Consider the following 22010-nt stretch of genomic DNA (forward strand, 5'->3'; position numbering starts at 1 on the left):
GCTTTATTGAGAAAATTCTATAGTTTGTAAGATATTTGTTGTTTTTTCTTCAATTTCTGCAATTTCAACCAATCAATGACGTCTATTGAGGTGAAAACATTCTGTGCCGTATGAATATGTCCCTCGTTTAAGAAACAGATTGGGTTTATTTACATTTCTGAAGAAAAAAGATACTCTTCTCCCCACCCCTAACCCTAAAACAGATTAAAATGCAATAGATCGATACTAGGGTCATAATTATGGGTGACAATTTCATATGACACCGCTAGAAAAAACTGCTGTTCAAACCGAAAAGATCCCCCTTTTCTCCCACCCCTAACCCTATATAAAAAAAAAAGCACTTTCTTGAAATGTATCCAGTACTTATACCGAAGTTACGCCTATGAACCTAATAAATACCAGAGTCCGATGAAAGTTGAGGTGGTTTGCGTATACATACTTAAGAATACTCGATGGAGTTTTAGAATAGCTGTCCTTCGAAGTCCCAAACTCCAAGGGAAACGAAGAGGGTAACGCAGTAGCGTTACCTTCTAATTGTTTTTCAAATTTCAATTTTTCAGAATCGCAATTTCCTTTGTACACAACATGAGAATGGTAAAAAAAAAACAAAATAGGCCAGAAATATCATTTTCCATCCCCGCCAAATATATTAATGTAAAATGCCATATTCCGTAAACAATATATCAAATTTTTCATGCCTGACGCTTTAATAAAAGAATTTGCCTGGAACCATAAAGTACCGTTGTCACAAACTGTATACGAATTTTATTGTATACACAGCATTTTACGTATGAAATCCCTCAGTATATTCACATAAAAGACGTTTAATAAAACATTTTATTGAAATGAATGCAAAACATGTATTCCCTCACTATAGTGAACAACATTAAATATGTTAAAAAGAAAAAAATAAGAGCAAGTGGGCTGGGTTATACGAAAGTGAAGCTGTGATGTTGCTAGATTAGTTGAATGTGTTAAGACCTGACAGTCATCCATTCGGAGCAGTTGCCAAATATCGTTCTCCACAGGTGTTCACCAAGGTTAGTTAATACCTATTTCTTTACTACCCACAAGGGGTTAAACAAAGAGGGGACAGACAAACGGATTAAGTCGATTACATCGACCCCAGTGCGTAACTGGTACTTAATTTATCGACCCCGAAAGGGTGAAAGGCAAAGTCGACCTCGGCGGAATTTGAAAGGTTAGTTAATACCGTTGTCGTTCAAATGTACCATTTTAGTTTATTCTGTGTTACCAATGAGTTTTCTCCACCAATATACTAGAAATACATGTCTGCTTAATACCTTCAGATAATGAGAAAATATATTCGAAAACTTGCAAAAGGATACATACGCCCAGTGTTTAGCGTTACAGTTAGGGTTTTTGTTACGCCGAAAACGGGTAGCGCACGTATTACCTCCGCCCGAAAACTAAGTTGGCCTGTTGTCAGTTTCTATTTGTTGATAGAAAACCTTTCTGCACGAAATGGTGCAGGCTTTTAACATCCTCAACTTACAAGGGAACATATTCAGTACTAGACCAAAAACAATGTCAGCCACTATATCGTTGCATAGCTACAGAATCCTCACCCAGGAACAAAAAAAAATTAACCAGCCTGAGGTGGGGTGTTAACATGTATGTGCGCGCTGACGACCCTGGAGTTGGGGAGGAGACTTTCGGAAAATCACAAGATCCGATTTTTCCGTCATAACTTCCGGTAAAATGGATATATATTGATCTTTTTTACGGAATCCCAAAGACCCCCACACACACACACACTTTCTCCCAAATTTGTGTATTTTTTTCTTTTTTTTTTTTTTTTGTCAAAAATCCCCGTTTTCGGATACGGAGGTTCCGGAAAATTGCCCAAAATCGGCATTGTGAAAATCTCCCACCCACCAACTTCTTCAATTTTTACTTTTTTCCCCAACACTAACCGTAAGTACAAAAATGGGTTAATATAGGGCGTAACAAATATCAGAAAATCAAAAAAAAAATGTGTGTAATAGGCGTAAAACAACTTCCTATGAACGAATATGAAAAAAAAAATTCGCGCACGCGAAAGGGGGGTGGGGGAGAGGCCTCGGAAAATTCACATCGGGAAGTTCCGAAAGCGTCTGAGGAGCTGACCCGGGCACCAAAACAAAAAAAAAATAGTGTAATATGTGTAAAACAACTTGCTCTAAACGAATATGACAAAAAAAAAATGCGCTCTCGCGAAAGAGGGGTGGGGGAGAGGCCTCGGAATATTTATATCGGGAATTTCCGAAAGCGTCTGAACCGGGCACAAAAACAAAAACAGCGTAATAGGTGTAAAACAACTTGCTCTAAACGACTATCACGAAAAAAATGCGCGCTCGCGAAAGGGGGGTGGGGGAGAGGCTTCGGAAATTTCACATCTTCAGTCCACGGCCTTTAAACTAAGAAAAAATAGTGTAATTGGTGTAAAACTACTTGTTCTAAACGAGTATCAAGAACACACACTCACACATGAATCATAAACTCCGTATTTCGCAAAAAAAAATAAATAAAGAGAAGAAATTCTGGAAAAAGTGAAGAAATGTTGGATCTCCGCCATGTGAATCAAAATACGTGTCAGAAACATCTTGAAATACTACAGAAATTATGTTACGAAAATGATAATGTATACATACCTCTTTGAGTGGTCCATCGATAATGATGATAAGGAAACGAGTTGGATTTGAACTCAGAATATTGACTAACACAACTACATACTACAAGACTCAAAATATTCAGCCAAGTCACCACCCTTTAACTAGCAATAATAATAACATAACAGCCAAAAGATTTGTTTTGAAATTTTTGTCAGAATCAAAATGACCGTATTTTTCTGCATATTTAGAAAAAAAAAATTTTGGGAAATTTTTTTTTCAGAATCATAATCTCTGTATTTTGCTGCATATTATGGAAAAAAAAATTTGATTTCACGGAAGTATGATACAGTTTTGCAGTTATACAGGAGAGTATAGCTCAAGGAGGTGGTGGTAGTGGGGGTAATCTATTGGATATAAAAAATACCTTAATCAACAAAGCTGAGGCATCAAACCTACTGAGTCATGAGAAAAAAAGGAAATAAAGAAACAACTCACCACTTGGAACATATTAGTAAAGATTTAAACCTTTTATGCACAGCACCAAACTCAATTTTCACAAACAAACTAGACAATGAACAATTCCTAATAAAGAAAACTCACAAGTCCATCTAACAAAAAGGAAAATCAAAAACATTTGGAACACAGATCTTAGAAACAGAAAATTCGCATTCTGGAACATGCTTAAAGATTCCAACAAGGTAGAAATTTACAAACGCTGGATGAGTTCAATACCGAGAGTTCTCCCCAACAAACTGCAAATAAAAATCCCAAATGAACTTGATGAACAGAGAGAAGTGAGAGAAAGATTTGCATTATATCAAATAAAAATAGAAAGAGAACTTACTTAGATTAAGAGCATCGAACAATGAAGAAAAATACAAAATCATCGACAATGCACAGGGAACTGAATAAACATGCCAAATGGACAACCTCTTGAAAACATTTCTAAACTTTGGATAGAAACATGTGAAGCTGAAGAAAGAAATTCCCTTCAATGCTGAATTTTTCTTCCAAGGCTATGAATCAAACTTCAAAAAAACAATTTAATTTGGATGATCCCTTATGAAGACAGTAAAAAATAATCATAAATAATTGAACAGAGAACAAACCACCCTTAATTATGGATACATAAGAAAACAATGACACAGAACTAACCACTCACCAGGAAAAAAACGGTTTACACACTAGAAATAGGGATCACTCACAACATAAAAATACTAGATCCATGCTTCAAAGTTCCCAGCCAACCATAAGCCTTGGAAAAACACAAAATAATACTAGAAATAAGATTTTCGGCAAGCCAGAAACTTCAGAAAAAACTGCAGCACAGTTACGAATTTTAATTACCAAACAGGAATGAAAAAGACATAAAGCACTGTACCCAATGGCAATCAAAGGACCCTAAGACATGAACACAGACAACAGGTCGATAGAGCAATATCATCACTCTTTTAACTCAAATTCCAACAGACACATCAACAACCCAAACGTTTTTTATCCCCAGACCAGAGAAACAGGGACACACATTGGCACATAACACACAGGAAAAGCCAAAGGTAATTAACCTATTAACTCCTATCAATAACGAAGATCAATATACTCTCAAAGGGGCTAAAATTCACCCCAACTCCACAAAGACCCAACCAAAATTAAATTAAAAATAGTATAATGGAATTCTGCAGAAAACTAAGACTTACAGAAGCACTAGTTAACTCTAATATCGAAGATGATTCACTATTTAAAAACAAAAGCAACCACATTACATACAAAGAAATAAAACACTCGATGAGTTCTGTAACCACGTTGAAAACTTCCCCTACACAAACAAAAAATTAACTCAAGCTTCAGCACTCCTCAGTGGAAGGAGTTAATTGAATTACAAAATGATGAGGTATTAACTATTCAAGAAGCCAATAAAGGGAGTGCAGTAGTAGTGATGGATGTGGACTACTACAAAAACCTAGTAGTATTCATACTGAATAATGAAGACTACAATCCCCAAAGAATAATGAAAAGCCTCTCGATATTAGTTCAACTACATGGAAAAGGCTTGATGAAAAAAGAAATAAGCTACATAACTAACTTTAAATGTAAACCCAACCTCTTTTATGGCTTACTGAAAATTCATAAAAGCCATATTATAAATGAAGCAATTAAAAAATCACTGAAGTCATATACATACATGTACCAACACCAGGAGACCTTAAACTAAGGCCCATTATAGCTGGACCATCCTGTGAAATGCACCGACTGAGTTACTTCATTGACACCCTCTTGAAACCACTTCTAAAATATATTAAGTTACATTAGAGATGATTTGGACATGATAACTTCCCAGAAAGAGTAAAGGAAAAAACACTGTCTCTTTTGATGTTGTAAACCTGTATATTAATATCTCCCATAATTATGGATTAGAAGCAACTCAATTCAGGCTGGGAAAATATCCAGAAGAAATACCAGAACATATTAAAATTCATTCTCCAGCAAAATCACTTCATGTTTGACACTACTGTATACCAACAAAAATTTAGAGTTGTGATGGGAACCAAGGCAGCCCCCGTTCTTTCAAACCTGACAATGGGCTATTTGGAACTAACAGTATATCAGGAGTCACTCAAAAAATTCGGAAATACATAAAGGGAAATTGGAAAAGATATTTGGATGACTGTTTCATTCTATGGAATGAGAACATGAAGAATCTTTTGGAATTCAAGACTCCTCAATAGCATAAATACAATTCACAATGGAACACAAGAAAAGGAACGCTTTTTCTAGATATACTAACCAAAAAAAGTAAATAGAAACCAACATATTTTACAAAACTATAGACTTGAAACAATATTTATTATTTAGCTCATGCCACCCGAGACATATTAAAATAAATATCCCATTCAAAGTTGTTGTAATCGAGTTCTCTGGTGTTTTTTTTTTTCCCAACACTATAGTGCAGATTCTTTTCACTAGATTCATCATCATCATCATCATCATCGTTTAAAACGGACGCTAAACGATGATGATGAATCTAGTGAGAAGAATCTGCACTATAGTGTTGGAAAAAAACACCAGAGAACTCGATTACAACAACTTAAAAACATACTTGTCAACAGACACTACCCAACTTCACTTATAGTTGATGGGATAAAATGTGCATAAAGAATTAATATACGAACACTAAGAGAGGTCAAACAAAACTACTCACGCACTCTAAAGATATCATTCAACCTGCCAGAAATAGCTCTGAAATTTTTCCCGTATCACAGCCTACAGGCTTTTAGGATACAGTAATAATACAGCCAAATAAAAAATAGTTGTGACAGGAATGTTTTTTAATCACTGGTTTGTTCAGTCTGAGCTAATCTAAGATTGTACTACAACATGAGTCAGTACATGATATGAAAAATTAGATCAATTTCAACATTTATGACTGGGCGGGTTGCCTAGACTGTCAAAAGTTGAAGAGAAGTCATCCCTAATTGGTGGAAGCACCCCTTATAACCCCTCATAACTTTTTTTATTTTGGGGAATTTTCAGAAAATTTTTGCAAATTTGTGCTCTACACAAGAATTCTTACGATTATGAAAAGAAAAAACAAATTTTTGTGTGTAATTTAAGGGATATTTAGTGCTATTTTTAGCACATCTCACAACCACCTGAAACTACCCTCCTCATTTCTTGTTACTCTGACATATTGATGTTCTTTTCTCCCCATAAACACATTTAATGGTCTATTGCTGAGATTTAAGCAAAAAATTCAGGCTCTCCATATTCTAAATTATGATTTTTAAAGAAATCCCCCCCCCCAAAAAAAAATTAAGAAAAAACTTTTTTTTCTTAATTCGAAAAGTTTTCTTTTATGAGAGGTTATATGGGGTGTTACAGCAGAATTCCACCAAATAACCTTCTCTGATTAGAAGCAAGGGTGAGGACAATTTGGGGACTTGTTTGTTTTATAAATTATATAAAGCTTTTGTTTTTTCTATATCCAAAAGTGTTACTGTTAAATATTTATCATTGACAATTCCAGAAAATTCAAGCATTTTGTTGGTTTTGTTTTGACCAAAATAACATAATGATAGTCTGGAAGTGTAAGTCTTCTGCAAATTAATGAGATAAGGCCAACATCAATAATAATTCAGTGAACTAAGATATTGAAAGAGATAAGATAATATCACATGGTTTTACAGTTGTCTAAAATTTAGTCAAATGAGAATGAAGAATTACCATACTCAGGAGGTAAGTCTACATTTTCCTGAAGAATTTGGACATTCTCAGAGAAAGTTTACATTTCACTCAGTTCTCATTCATTTCCACTACATGTCCATACTATTGAGGTTTTGTTTTGTAGATATTTTCCATTTCTTTCTTACTTACCTAACTTTTCATACTGGATCAATTTTATACTTACCAATAACTCCCGTTAACATTTGTTCTTTATATTTTATACTTGTTTCAGAGTATCTGGTGACATTGAGATGGGAATTTATCACCCCAAGATGCCACAGTGAACTTATGAAATGATCAAGAACATATGTGATGCTGTTTTTAAAACCTTGACTGTGAAATATTTTCAGTGAATTATAAATGGAAAGATTTCCTACCTTGACTGGAGATAATTTGTGTGACTTGAGAAATTTTCTCTAAATATTCAGTTGGATTGCATCTGAGGCAAAATGGTCTTTGGATATTCTTGGGTGGTTTGTTCATATCCTGCTGTTGGCATTTCATTGTGTGAATAGTTAGAGAACTTGTATTAGGTATTCATTAGTAATATATTTCATGTCCCAGGTTGTAATTTATGTCTGTCCTCTTATCACACTAGAAACAGCACCTAGTCACATGTCCTTTACTAACATGGAAGAGCCTAATGTGTTTGTTTTTGAAGTTTCATTTATAAAGTTTGATAGCTGGAGATTAGTTACTCTTTATTTGCTTTCTGATTATTACAATATTAAACCCAGCAGAGGAATCTAGCTTGTGTTTCCTTATGGCTGCACCAACACCAAATTTTGCCAATATTTTACAAATTTTTGCAAGTTTTACTTTTTAAGAAAATAGGATTTAATACATGTCATTTGTTAGAAATTTTTAATGTGAACCAACAAATAAGTCATTTGTAGTCTATTTTATAGACTACAGTGGAAATTATGGCAAATAAGCTATGTAAAAGCCATGTTCACAAAGAAACTAAATATAAGAATAAAGATTTATTTTGTGACACCTTGAAAGATTCAAAAGAGAGACCATACCCATGTGGTATCTGTGGGAAGATGTTCATAAAAAGCAGTCACCTTACTGAACACAAACGTACTCACACTGGAGAGAAACCATACTGCTGTGACATTTGTGCAAAGACATTTGCAAGAGTTAGTAACTTAATTCAACATAAACTAATTCACACAGGCTCAAAACCTTATCCTTGTGAAATCTGTGGTAAAAGATTTACTACAAATAATTCATTGAACTCTCATAGACGTATTCACACAGGAGAGAAACCATACCACTGTGATATCTGTGGTAAAACCTTCACATCAAATAGTACACTGTATTCTCATAAACGTATTCACACTGGTGAAGAACCATTTCATTGTGATATCTGTGGCAAAACATTCTCTGCAAGTGGAAATTTGACAGCTCATAAACGTACTCACACTGGAGAGAGACCATGTTCTTGTGATATTTGTGGCAAAAAATTCACTTGCAATGGTGAACTAGCTCGTCACAAACGAAAACACACTGGAGACAAGCCATATCATTGTGATATCTGTAACAAAAGATTCTCTCAGAGTAGTAATTTATACAGTCATGAGAGGATACACACAGGGGACCGGCCATACCACTGTGGTATCTGTGGTAAAACATTCTCTGTGAGTGGTAGTTTATCTCGCCATAAACGTATCCACACTGGTGACAGGCCCTACTACTGTGATATCTGTGGTAAAACATTCACCGCAAGCGGTAGCTTATCTAGTCATAAACGTATTCACACTGGAGAAAAACCATACCATTGTGATGTTTGTGGGGAAACGTTCTCTCGAAAGAATGCATTAACTTGTCACCAACACCTCCATACAGGTAAGAAACCACATTGCTGTGATATCTGTGGTAAAACATTCTCTCTTACTAATCAGTTAACTCGTCACAAACAAACCCATGCTGGAAAGGGTGAGCATCACTGTGATATCTGTGGCAAAACGTTTTCAATGAATGCTCATTTATTTCGTCACAGTCGCGTTCACACTGGAGAGAAACCATATCACTGTGATATTTGTGGTAAAACATTTGCTCAGAATGGTGAGTTATCCAGCCATATACGTGTACACACAGGAGACAGACCATACCACTGCGATATTTGTGGTAAAACATTCTCTAAGAGTGGTAGTTTAATTTGTCACAAACGTATTCATACAGGAGAAAAACCATACCATTGTGATATCTGCAATAAAGCATTTTCCATAAGTAGTGAACTATCTTGTCATAAACGTATTCACACAGGAGATAGACCATATCATTGTGATGTTTGTGGTAAAACATTCTCTCAGAGGGGTAATCTGTCTTGTCATAAACGTGTACACACAGGAGATAGACCATACCAATGTAATGTTTGTAGTAAAACATTCTCTCAGAATGTTCACTTATCTAGTCATAAATGGAAACACACTCGTGATAGACCATACCATTGTGATATCTGTGGAAAATCATTTTCTCAAAAAGGTAATTTAACTACTCACACACAAATGCATACCTGAAGACAAACTTTACTGCAAAGATACATGTCATAAAAATACCTTCAGTAATAACACTGTCTGACAGATTGCTATGGAGGACATTCTTGCCATTTCAGTTGTGTTTTCAAGGCAACCACTGGGTATTTCATAAATGAAACAGCTAAGTCTTCTAGCTATAAAGTGCAAAGAAGTTAGTGAGTAGATTGATACCTTTAATATCCTGGTCTCTTTTCTTTCCATGGAACATTACTAGAAAAGACCATTGCCACAAATATAGGAAAACCAGATGAAAGTTTGTTATTGAGCTGTCATCCTGTTCTTTTTAATTCATATCTGTATATTACAGGAACAAGTTTCCAGACAATGATTCATGAGAAGTGCTTATAAATATTTTCAAGATGAGATTTGTAAATCAATGCTTTTATTTTAACCATAATTTTAATCTCATCATCCAAATGATTTTTTTATATGAACTACTGCATTTGTTATTATTAAAGTTAAATCATTGAAATAGAGTTATCTCTTTAAAAAAATCAAATAAAGCTATGAAATATCAATTTGAGTTGACTTCTAAAATATTTCATCGTTTCTATTGTATATTCTTTGTTTGATTTTCCTTTATCTGAAGTTCTAACTGAAATTGTATAAGGTATTCCATCGGTCTTGCGTGCTTCCTGTGTATGTGAGGCTAGACATCAGGTCTATCTAGCTAGAGTAGAAGCAGCAAAGAATAGGTTTGTCTATGTCCTACTGTGTGAAGATAAGAGACTTGAAATGTTCCAGATTGCTAGACAGTGTGTCTGTGAGACTCAAAATATTGTAGGAGAGAAGTGTGTGCTGATAGATAATGGTATGCTTGCACTTAGTGATATGAGACAAAAAAGAGGCATGGAAAAGTTACTATGTGAGACTGTTGAATGTAGAGAATGAATGGTATAAAGGAAGTCTCCCTCATGTTAACCCAACAGAGGGACCAGCTATCCTAGTGGACAACAGTATGATAGATAAGTCAATTAAAACACAAAAACCAGGAATGCCCCTGGTCCATCCAGAATCACAGCTGAGATACTCAAAATATCCAGTAAGGTAGGATATGGGCTAGTCACCTGCATAGTCAATCAGATCATTCAGAAAGATGTAATACCCAGTGACTGGCGTAGCAGCATAATTGTTAGCTGCAAGAGAAGTATTTAGCTAAGAATAAACTTTATACTTGGCATTCGTTGATCTAGGGAAAGCCTTCAATAAAGTGCCCCACTGGGTGATATGGTGGGCTCTGAGGAGGCTAAGGATAGATGAGCATTTGGTGAAAGCTGTACAGGCTATGTACAAAGATGCTATCAGTAACGTGAGAGCTAACCACAAGTACAGCAAAGAATTTGGTGTACAGGTAGGGGTTCATTTAGGCTCAGTCCTTAGTCCCCTCCTTTTCATCACTGTCCTCCAGGCCATAATGGAGGAATTCAAGACCAGCAGCACCTGGGAACTGCTGATGATCTTGCCCTCATGACAGAGTCGATATCAGAACTAGATGAGAAAATCTAGGTGTGGAAGCAAAATCTCGAATCTAAGGGCCTTAAGGTTAACTTAGCAAAGACTAAGGTGCTACTAAGTAGGAAAACTGACAGGACACTACCCACCTTCAGGTAGGTGGCCCTGTTCGATTTGTAGGAAAGGTGTAAGTTGGAACTCCATACAGTGTAAGCTATGGATACACAAGAGGTACAGTGGATTAATAAGAAGGTTATCAGAGAGGTTAGTTTTCATACGTGGAAGATGCACAGGATCCATAAAAACTTTAGAGACTCAGTAAATTGATTCTCTGAAATGCTCTAGTGGCTCATTAGAGCTAGTAGATAATTTCTGCTACCTAGGGGACCAAATTAGTAGTGGGGGAGGATGCATGGAGAGTGTGTAACTAGAATAAGGAAAGGATGGAGGATATTCAGAGAGTTGTTACCTCTGCTGGCACAAAAGGTTTCTTTTCTGAGTGAAAGAAAGATTGCATGATGCATGTATATGGACAGCAATTCTACATGGTAGTGAGACATGGGCCCTGAATGTAGTGAACAAGTAAAGGTTAGAAAGGAATGGTGCTAATATGCTCCATTGGATGTGTAATGTAAGCGTACATGTTCAGCAGAGTGCTAGTGTTTTGAGAGAGGAATTAGTTGCTGTGTACAAGAGAGAAGACTGGACTGGTTTGATCATGTGATGCAGGTGGGTGCCAACAGCTCCAGAAAGAAGTACTGAGATCTCAAAGTAGATGGAAGACATGGTATGAAGAACAACCTTTCTAGGTGAGATGCCTGGGGCCATGTTGTGCTTAAGAAGACCCTACTCTGCAGCAGAAGTATTAAGACAGGTTCTTCTGGTGATGTAAAGCGTTTGTGGCAATGCCTGTACAGTGTCACGTAAAAGCACCCAGCATACTCTGTAAAGTGGTTGACGTTAGAAAGCCTGGAACAGTTTGCCAGCTCTGGTCAAACCATCCAATCCATGCCAGCATGGACAACAGACATTAAATGATGATGATGAAAATATATATATATATATATAAGCATGTAGGCAGGTAAGTATATAGATATGTATGCATATTTGTGAGCATATATATCTATATTCAAGCATTAGGTCTCACAGAGGCAATGACAAATGACCAGCACCTTTGGCAATATGCTATGTTTGAGTAGGAGACCCATTAAGTCAAGTGAAATTGTAGTCATGGCAGATATTGGTGTCACGCAACTGGCATCCATGCCAGTGACACATAAAAGCACCCATTACTCTCTCAGAATGAATGGCATCCAGCCATAGAAACTATGTTAAATCAGACTGGACTCTGGTGCAGCCCTGGTTGAACTGTTCAACCCATGCCAACATGAACAATGGATGTTGAATGATGATGATGATCATCATCATTTAATGTCCGTTTTCCATGCTGACATGAGTTGGACTGTTTGACCACTGATTTTTGCTTGGGGGCTCTTGCTTTTATAACTATCCAGAAGGATAGACATATCGTTGAGAACAATAGAAAATATATTTTATTTATTATTTATGTTTTAGTTTATGTCTATCACTGTTTGAGTTGCATAATAGTGGTTTTAGCTTTACTTTATATTATATATATATAATATAATATAATATTATATAAATATATATATATAATATAATATTATATATATATATATATATAATGTATGTATGTATGTATATATTATTTATTTATTTATTTAATTGAACATGATGCATCCATTCCCAAGTTTATCTTCACCTATATCAAAATGTTTCCGGGCTAGTTCTGTAGTGTGCCCCTAGATGACAGATAAAGTTATGTGTGCAGTGAGAGCTAGCTATGACCTTCATGAGGCAGTGTGCTGAGTGATATCACTGTGTTTACTTCACAAGTCGTGAAATTTGTGTTTTTGTGATCATGTGAGATTTTGAGATTTTGTCATGGATAGGAACAAAGAGCCAACATGAAATTTTGCGTTTAACTTGGGAAGTCTGCTACAGAGACATTAAGCATGCTTTGGCAAGCTTACAATGACAATGCAATGGTTTGTGTGGCATGGGAACCTCAAAAACAGAAGAACCTTCCAGGAAGATGATGAGCAATCTGGAAGACCTGCTACAAGCATCCCTAGAAATGTAGTATTGTGCTTTGAAAATTCATCCCCCAGTGTCAGACTATCAATCAAGATCCTGAGTGAATCGCAGAAGGTCCCTGATCTGCTTACAGAAAGCAACTTCCTGGCCAGATTCCAAAAGTGGCAGGAACACTGGGACCAGTGTATTGCCATGCAAGGTGACTATTTTGACGGTGATTATGTTAAAACTTAGGTAAATAAGTTATTCTTTATTAAACATAACTAGTCCAAGAACCTTTTGATACCACCTCGTATATATGTACACTACATACATACATGTTTGTGTGTGTACACATACATCTATATGTGTGTGTGTGTACACAAGCATAATATATGTGTGTGTGTGTACACAAGCATAATATATATGTGTGTGTGTGTACACATGGCTGGACTTTGCATTGGCAGTCTACTGAAGGGGAGGAAAAACAAAGTGAAATGTTCCCTCTGTGTGTAGCCCCTTGTAGGCAGTAAAGAAATAACAAAGTTTTGAGCCATGCAGTGAGTATCCAGGAGACCAGCATAGTTTAATGATTTCATCACACCCTACCAGCCTTCCCACTCTTGTTTCCCACCTCCTCCATCACATTCTAGGAAAATTAAATAATATCCCCTATCTCTCCCCCGTGGTATTAGTCCTGCTCATCCCTTTATTCACCCCACAACTCCTATAATAACCAGCCTGCCACCATCGCCTCCTGTCTCCCCCCCCACCATCGCCTCCCTCACCAACCAATCCCCTTTCTCTAGTATTAACACTCTTCTTCAGCTCTCCTCTCTACTTCCATCGGTAACCTTCCTCCACCACCCCTTCTTCACCCCACCACTCTTGTTACAGGTAGTTGTGTAGAGAGGTAAGTAGTATAACATTCAGATCAACCAAAATATTCTGAAAATCTAGAAACTTTGCATGGTTGTTAATTTGTGGTTTCATATTAAAGCTCCATATGCTTCACAATTTTTTTTTATCAAAGATTGTAAATGCCAACATATTCATAAGTCACTCTTTCTATATATTAAGCTCATTGTCTTCAACTCCACACCTTCCATATGATTGATTCCAGTTTACATGCACCCTGTTTGATAAGGTTTGCATACTATTACCTTGATGCCTCAATTCTTAAATCATTTACATAAATGACCACTTATTGATGACAAATGAAATTCCAAGATCTAGAGGGTTCTTTGTGGGGAAAACTTTTTATGCATCATATCTCCTCTTTTCAGAAGTATTAAGGTAAACTAAGCATTTAAATCTAGTCTTGTACTGCCAGTCTTTGTAAAGCTACAACCATTTTAGCGACTTTTCTTTATGCATTTTCGACAAGAATCAAATTCGTGAAATGTAAACCCTCAAATCATATTGATATAATTTGGGGATAACATATGTGCATATGTAGTTTCACCTTACACTTAAAGAGTATTGAAAAGGAGTGTTTGACAACATACTTTTTATTCTCCTACAAATGATGTTAAAATTTCCAGCCTTTATATTATTTCTTCTCCAGCTTTAAGGATAACATCTTTCCTTTGGTATGTCAGGTAAGCTAAAAATTTTCTAAATTCAAATGTAACTGCAATTAATTAGATCAAGCATTCAGTTTACTCAAATAATGCAATGTTTTCATATTCTCATTGTTACCTGCAGCCTTGATTATCTTAGTCACTAGTAATCACATTGCACATTAACATTTGCAGTAATTTAGGAAAACAACAAACAACTTTGAACATCCTTGTGAATTGCTGCTCCTTAAAACCAAATTTTCGGCCTTTATGCAAGGAACATACTAATCTACTTATGAATGTTCTACTATACTCCCTTAAGTCTAAAGCTTTGGTAAATGTCTAAGATGGAATCAGTTACACAAAAGTTTGTATGTAGTTAAAATTAACAGTTTATATGACTCTAATATACAGAAGAAAGTCTGAGATACAAACAAAATTTGATAAAAGCCCACTTCAGAGAAAAATCTGTTACACACTACAATGTACACAAAACTAACAGTCCAAAGGATTACTGTTTATGATATTCATCTTTGAAATGGATTAGATCTCTAAGGACACTGCTAGAACTGTTTGCCTTGTTGGGTTGCAGTTAAAGGAGGTGTCCTTGTAATTAAAGAAAGGACAGAGTTAGGCTGTGCAATGCATGAACATATCTTTTACTTTTTGTTTGGTTATCTAGCAGGCTGAGAAAAAACAACAACAAAAAAACATTGGTTCGTCAACAAACTAATAGTGATACATATTCACCGTCAATTATTTCGATGTTGAATGTTTTAAATAGAAATTTCCAACATAATTAACCTCATTCGTCTCTTTTTTTAAATTTATTTTACTTTCCACTTTCCCCGAAGTTGAGGGGAATTAGTATCAGTTATTTCCCTTGTTGGAAAATTTTCAAAAAGGAGAATTATTTCAAAATGGCTAATCGGACCGTGAAAGATGCTCACTCAGTTAAAGGAACTAATCCACAGTATTTAGTAGAGAAAATTATACGAACTAGGATTTATGAAAGTCGTTATTGGAAAGAAGAATGTTTTGCATTAACTGGTAATTTGAAACTCCGCTAAATACCTTTTGTATATTTATACGCAACTTATTGAAATGATTTTTATTCTGCAATGGGAACGAGCGTGATTTATGTTTGTCTCATTTAATAATTTTCTGTGTTAAATATGAGGCCACAGTTCATGTAGGCGCAAGGACTAATTGTTATGACGTTCCTTTGTCAAAAATATTAGCAACCAAAGTTATGTGAAATACATTTAAATGATTACCAAAACTTTTCGTGCGAATTCAGATCACCGCTCTCAACGGTGCCTGTCTCTATTGTTATTATACTTTTTTAAAATTATGTAATTTCAATTTATGTAGCGTGTTTTTCTCCTTATATTTATTGAAGCAATGCGACGTTCGTCACGTATATTCTTCAGACCATGTTCAGTAGTTTTGCAAACTGTGTATATAGGAGTGGCTGTGTGGTAAGTAGCTTGCTTACCAACCACATGGTTCTGGGTTCAGTCCCACTGCGTGGCACCTTGGGCATGTGTCTTCTACTATAGCCTCGGGCCGACCAAAGCCTTGTGAATGGATTTGGTCGACGGAAACTGAAAGAAGCCCGTTGTATATATGTATGTGTGTGTATGTTTGTGTGTCTGTGTTTGTCTTCCCAACATCGCTTGACAACCGATGCTGGTGTGTTTAGGTCCCCGTAACTTAGCGGTTTGGCAAAAGGATCGATAGAATAAGTACTAGGCTTACAAAGAATAAGTCCTGTGGTCGATTTGCTCGACTAAAGGCGGTGCTCCAGCATGGCCACAGTCAAATGACTGAAACGAGTAAAAGAGTAAAGAGATATATCTATTTATATATAATGTCAGTGTGAAAATAATTCCAAACATAGTAGACTCGGTAAACATTTTTCGTACAGTAGTTTCAAAACCACACACACACACATATTTTCAAATATTAATTAGAAGTAGCACCAGTGTTGTACATACCATCCACCACAGGTACTCAACGTATGTGTTTTGCTAGTTTGCTGCAGGCTGCCGGTAAACAAGCAAACGTATATATATTGAGTATGTGTGGTCGATGATACACATATATAGAAATAGAGAGAGAGAGAGAGGTAGACAAAATAAACATCAAATACGCTTTGCATTCAGTAGAAACTGCGGTCAATATAAAGACCTTCACCAGGGAACAAAAAAAAATAAAATAACCAGCCTGAGGGGTGGTGAAAAGTGAAGGTGGGGTCGAAATTTTGAAAATGCGATTCTTGAAATTTTTTTTTCAGAATCGGAGCCTCAAAAAAATCAATATATATCCATTTTACCCGAAGTTCAGAGTGCAAAGAACTGCTCCACGTCGCTTGCACGACAGGTCTCCTTCTTTGCCTTAGATTTTAAGGTTATTTGAAGTTAGCAGGAGGTCGGCAACAGACAACTTTTCTTGGTTAGTGCTCCAGAGTTCTCTCCAGCACAGTGGTAACTTGAATGCATGGGCCCACTGTCCCTTAGTGAACCCTACTGCTTTTACATAATGATCTTATGCTACCTCTTGAACTTTCTGCACTATCAGCCCTCTCTTGCCTCTAACATTGATATTTCTCCACCTCTTAATGCTTTAATTATCAAGTCCTAGCTGTAATTGAAAGACTACTTCAACAATCTACTGGGGTACATTTCCACTTCTTTCAAAGCTTTGTGGGGCTTCCATTTCCTGCCACTTTCAACAGTCTTGTTAGTGTGTCTCACACTTTCATCCTCAGATGTATTGATTGTTCTTACTTTAGTGGCTTCAAATTCCTCCACCATTGATAGAATTAGAAAGTAGAGGATGTACAGGATGACCAAGCTGAAAGTTGGAGGAACACCAAGCCTTCTTTGCATGAATTTTCTGCACAATCTCTCCATTGCCTCCACCTGAATCATGTTAAAATCATAAAGCTGGTGTGGCCACTGCAGTCAGTTAGAGTAAGAAACACCATACCTTAAACCTTCTAAGTAATTAGCTATTGTCATTGAAACTATTGCACAAAATTATATATGTACTATAGTTTCAAAAGACAATTATATATATATCATTTAATGTCCGTTTTCCTTGCTGGCATGGGTTGGACAGTTTAATAAGATCTGGCAGGTTGCATAGGAATCCAATATCAGCAAGGATGTTTGATCGAATACTAAGAAATTAGAACTTTTTATAATACAATTGAAGAGTGGAGAAATCGTACATTTTCAGAATTTATCTAAAAGAATTTCCTGTCAACTTTGAAAAATACACTAAATTATGTGAAGCTTTGTTAGATTTTACGACCAGATTTTCTGACTTCAGAAAGACAGAAATTGAACTAAAATTGTTGAGTGATCCATTTTCATTTATTTATGTGGAAGTCCCAGCCAAATACCAGTTAGAACTCATTGAGCTTCAAAGTAGAGAATTTTTGAAAACTTATAGAAAACATGGCCTTCTTGACTTTTACAAGAAATTGCATTCTTTCAATGAATTTGATCAAATTGCTAATTTAGCTAGAAAACTATTGTGCATGTGGGGTAGTACATACTGAACTCTAATATATCATTTAAAGGGACTTTGAAATCATCACCATCGGTTAACGTCTGTTTTCCATGCTGGCATGGGTTGGACGGTTTGACTGAGGACTGGCAAGCCAGTAGGCTGCACCAGGCTCCAATTTTACCACGATTTCTACAGCTGGATGCCCTTCCTAACACCAACCACTCTGAGAGTGTGGTGGGTGCTTTTTACATGTCACTGGCACAGAAGCAAGCCAGTGACATGTAAAAAGCACCCACCACACTCTCAGAGTGGTTGGTGTTAGGAAGGGCATCCAGCTGTAGAAATCGTGGTAAAATTGGAGCCTGGTGCAGCCTACTGGCTTGCCAGTCCTCAGTCAAACCGTCCAACCCATGCCAGCATGGAAAACAGACATTAACCGATGGTGATGATTTCAAAGTCCCTTTAAATGATATATTAGGTTTTCGATATTGTTAATACTTTCTTTCTATATACATATGTATTGTAATATGTTTCTTCCAACCACATGATTTTGTGTTCAGTCCCACCATGTGGTAACTTTAGCAAATATCTTCTATAGCCCCAGACTAACCAAAACCTTGTGAGTGGATTTGTTTAATGAAAGCTGAAAGAAGTCCATGTGTGTGTGTGTCTCTCTCTTTGTCTTGACATCAGGTGATTGTTGTAAATGAATGTCATATTCTGCAAAAAAGGAAGGGCATAGCAAGTGCAAGTATCAAATGTAATCCAAGCAGCTAACAGGAAGGAATTCCAACCATGTTTTGTGGTTCGCTACCTCAACTGGATCCAGTGGCTAAAGACATCATCAGGAGGAACCACGTCCAGTTTCAGCCCCTACTCCTCTACTGTTTTCCACGTGATGGGCCCCTTACTTTTGGAGGTGTCGTCAGCTCTGGTGTTGAGTGCGTTTCTTCTTTCTCCTTTTTCCTTCTGTTCTTTGGTTTCTTTGATGCAGCGTCAACGAATGTCAGCAGGTGACTGATCATCCTCCCAAATTTCCCTTTAAATACTTACCGGTAGCAGCCAATACCAGCTAACTGTCACTGACACTGTCTAAACTTCAACTGACTAATGGAGGGGAAGGGTGCGTGTTCCATAGGGTTAAGTCCAGTCTTTTTGTTGTTTTTATGAGTGGAAATATTAACAGTCTTTCCAAATCCGTAGCCAGTTCTCAGTATCCCTTCCATCTTCTGTCTGTCTTGTATATTTTATTTGAAGGCCTGGCTTTATATCCTTTTCCCTCCTTCTAGAAGTATATTTTTCTGTGCTTTTCCACTTTTGGGTATTTTCCCCTATTATATCCCTCAATCTTCTCCTTGAGTACTGTTCTTATGTCACCGAGAACTTGATTGTGATGCCATGTATATCTGTCTAGTGCTAGCCTGCAATTTGACAAAACATCTCTCACCGTCGCTTTCTCTCTGCATCTACATTCATCAGTTGTTTGTATGTTCCAGCGGACTAAATTCGCCAGTGAAGGTAAAACATCGAAGGTAGACTTGATCAGGAAGGATGTTCTTGCTTGTTCCCAAGCCCAAAGTTCCTTCCTTGAGATTCTGCAACTGACCACATATTCCTCCCATCTTGGGCACTGTCCCTGTTAACTACATTGCACCAAATGTACATTTCTCCTCCTTTCTCACTTTATACACCACTGCCTCTTTCATTTCTTTTACACTGCTCATGCAAAATGGCTTGAAATTATGCAACCCTAGACCGGCTCTTGCTTCTTGCTTCGCTCCGACTATATCTGCATGCCTTAGTTTTCCGATTGCCCTGTTTACTGCCTCTTCCGCCTTCCATTTCCTCCCTGTTCGTACCTTTGGAGGGTTTTCCCAGATGCTCTGATCTTTAGAATACCTTTGCATCATTACTGTCCTTGCCTTTCCTACCTTATATTCTTCAGCGATTGATGTTATCGGTAGTTGCACCACGGGTTTTCCATATAGTGCAGTTGTAGTCAGTGGTTTCGGCAGACCAAGCCATTTTCTGATAAACACACTGCATCTTTGTTCCATCCTTTCTACTCTACTCGAGGCTACTTTGTACATTTGCAATGGCCACATTATCCTTGGATACAGTCCAAATTGCAGTATCCAACATTTGAATTTCCCCACTAATGTTGTTCTGTCAACTGCCTTTAGTCCTTGTTCCACTAAATCGTGTGTTTCTTTGCTTTGCTTCTTGTCATTTAGTAAATCTCTGTACTATCTACTGAGACTCTTTACTGGTTGTTCTTTCACTGTTAGTATGTCTTCACTTCCTATCATGATTTCACTTCTTTTTGGATTCCTTTCACAAAAGCCACACTTTGAGATTTTTTGGTTTTGAATTTCATTCTTGCCTATCCTAATAGCAAGTTCAAGTATCAAATGTGGTTCAAACAACTGACAATATGAACAGCAGGGAAATTGTTCTCCTGGAATCCCTGAGCCATGGCGACCGAAGTGGAGATTAGGGTTTAAAAGGGTTTCATAGATTTATTGGAGAGGTGGATGAAGGTTGTGGGGAGAATGTGATAAGTGAGAAGAAGGATAGAAAGAGAGAAAGTCAAACATGCATTAAGAAGCTCTATTAACTTTGGTTGTTAGTAGGTTTATATTTGAGTCACCTTGTAGAAGAAAACACAAAAATGATTTTTAAATGTATTTGCATATAATTAACATATTTTTCAGCCTTGTGCTGAACTGTAGGGTTCAGGAAACTGTGTAAAAAGAACACACTAGGCAACATAGTCTTTTATTCTTTTACTTGTTTCAGTCATTTTACTGTGGTCATGCTGGGGCACCATCTTTAGTCGAGCAAATTGACCCCAGAGACTTATTCTTTGTAAGCCTAGTACTTATTCTATCATTCTCTCTTGCTGAACTGTTAAGTTACAGGGATGGAAACACACCAGCATTGGTTGTTAAGTGATGTTGGGGAACAAACACAGACACATAAACATATACATACATATATATGTGTATATATATGGCTCAGTGGTTAGAGCATCGAGCTTACGATCGTGAGGTTGTGAGCTCGAATCCCGGACCAGGCTGCGTGTTGTGTTCTTGAGCAAGACACTTTATTTCACGTTGCTCCAGTTCACTCAGCTGTAGAAATGAGTTGCGACGTCACTGGTGCCAAGCTGTATCGACCTTTGTCTTTCCCTTGGATAACACTGGTGGCGTGGAGAGGGGAGGCCGGTATGCATGGGCGACTGCTGGTCTTCCATAAAACCACCTTGCCCAGACTTGTGACTAGGAAGGTAACTTTCTAGGTGCAATCCTATGGTCAGTGTCGTGACCGAAGGGGGTCCCAGATCCCAGATATATATATATATATGTTTATATATATATATATATATATATATATATATATATATATATATATATATATATATATATATATATATGATGGGCTTCATTCAGTTTCTGTCTGCCAAATCCACTCACAAGGCTTTAGTTGGCCCGTAGCTATAGTAGAAGTCCCAAGGTACCATATAGTGGGACTGAACCTGGAGCCATGTGGTCGGTAAGCAAGCTACTTACCACACAGCCACTCCTGCACCTAAAAGTCTGAGACACTTACAGCACCTAAGTTTCCCAAGCAGTCACCCATCTAGGCTCAACGTTGCTTAACTTCGGTGATTGGATGAGAACCAGTGCTTTCATCGTGATATGGCCGTATATAAAAAAAAAAGTATATGATGGTCAGAAATGGAATGCTTTTGGCCACAGTTCTCTTCTGTCAGAACTAACGTTGAAGTTAATCAACTATAAAAACTTACATGATTAGTGTCTCTCATATTACAAGAAATATCAGAAATCATTTTACAGAAAGGTTTTTACTATATTAAAAAAATGGAATGATGCTTTTGATAATAAAATTGTAGATCCCACTAAAAAGATGGAATGAACATAGTTGAACTGTCTTTGACCATGGGTCTACTTGATTATGTTTGACTTGGGGTGCTG

General features: G+C 36.9%; 2 protein-coding genes across 5 annotated transcripts in view; both read left to right on the forward strand.

Annotated features, from left to right (window-relative positions):
* The first annotated feature begins 878 nt into the window (after nucleotides 1–878).
* On the forward strand, nucleotides 879–9617 carry LOC115214020 (zinc finger protein 658B-like). 4 transcript variants are annotated; one of them, XM_036505000.1, is made up of 2 exons: nucleotides 879–1201; nucleotides 7069–9617. In XM_036505000.1, exon 2 carries the CDS (start codon nucleotides 7760–7762, stop codon nucleotides 9359–9361), a length of 1602 nt encoding a protein of 533 aa, XP_036360893.1. In that variant the 5' UTR covers nucleotides 879–1201; nucleotides 7069–7759; the 3' UTR covers nucleotides 9362–9617. The 4 variants fall into 4 exon arrangements, with proteins under 4 accessions (XP_036360893.1, XP_029638901.1, XP_036360894.1 ...); XM_029783041.2 differs by having other exon boundaries at nucleotides 879–1040; XM_036505001.1 differs by lacking the exon at nucleotides 879–1201 and adding an exon at nucleotides 1920–1938.
* Nucleotides 9618–15390: 5773 nt separating this feature from the next.
* The window catches only part of LOC115213922 (pre-mRNA-splicing factor 38A), a 50842-nt gene continuing 44222 nt past the window's right edge, over nucleotides 15391–22010 (forward strand). Inside the window, exon 1 of the mRNA XM_029782914.2 lies at nucleotides 15391–15540. Within this exon, the coding sequence (XP_029638774.1) occupies nucleotides 15411–15540 (130 nt within the window). The 5' untranslated portion in view covers nucleotides 15391–15410. The remainder of the gene's footprint in view (nucleotides 15541–22010) is intronic.

This window comes from Octopus sinensis, linkage group LG7 (assembly GCF_006345805.1).
Source record: "Octopus sinensis linkage group LG7, ASM634580v1, whole genome shotgun sequence".
Classification (NCBI taxonomy): domain Eukaryota; kingdom Metazoa; phylum Mollusca; class Cephalopoda; order Octopoda; family Octopodidae; genus Octopus; species Octopus sinensis.

What these genes read in the sequence shown, in the direction of transcription:
- LOC115214020 (XM_036505000.1), top strand. Translation starts at nt 7,760, where the DNA reads ATGGCAAATAAGCTATGTAAAAGCCATGTTCACAAAGAAACTAAATAT.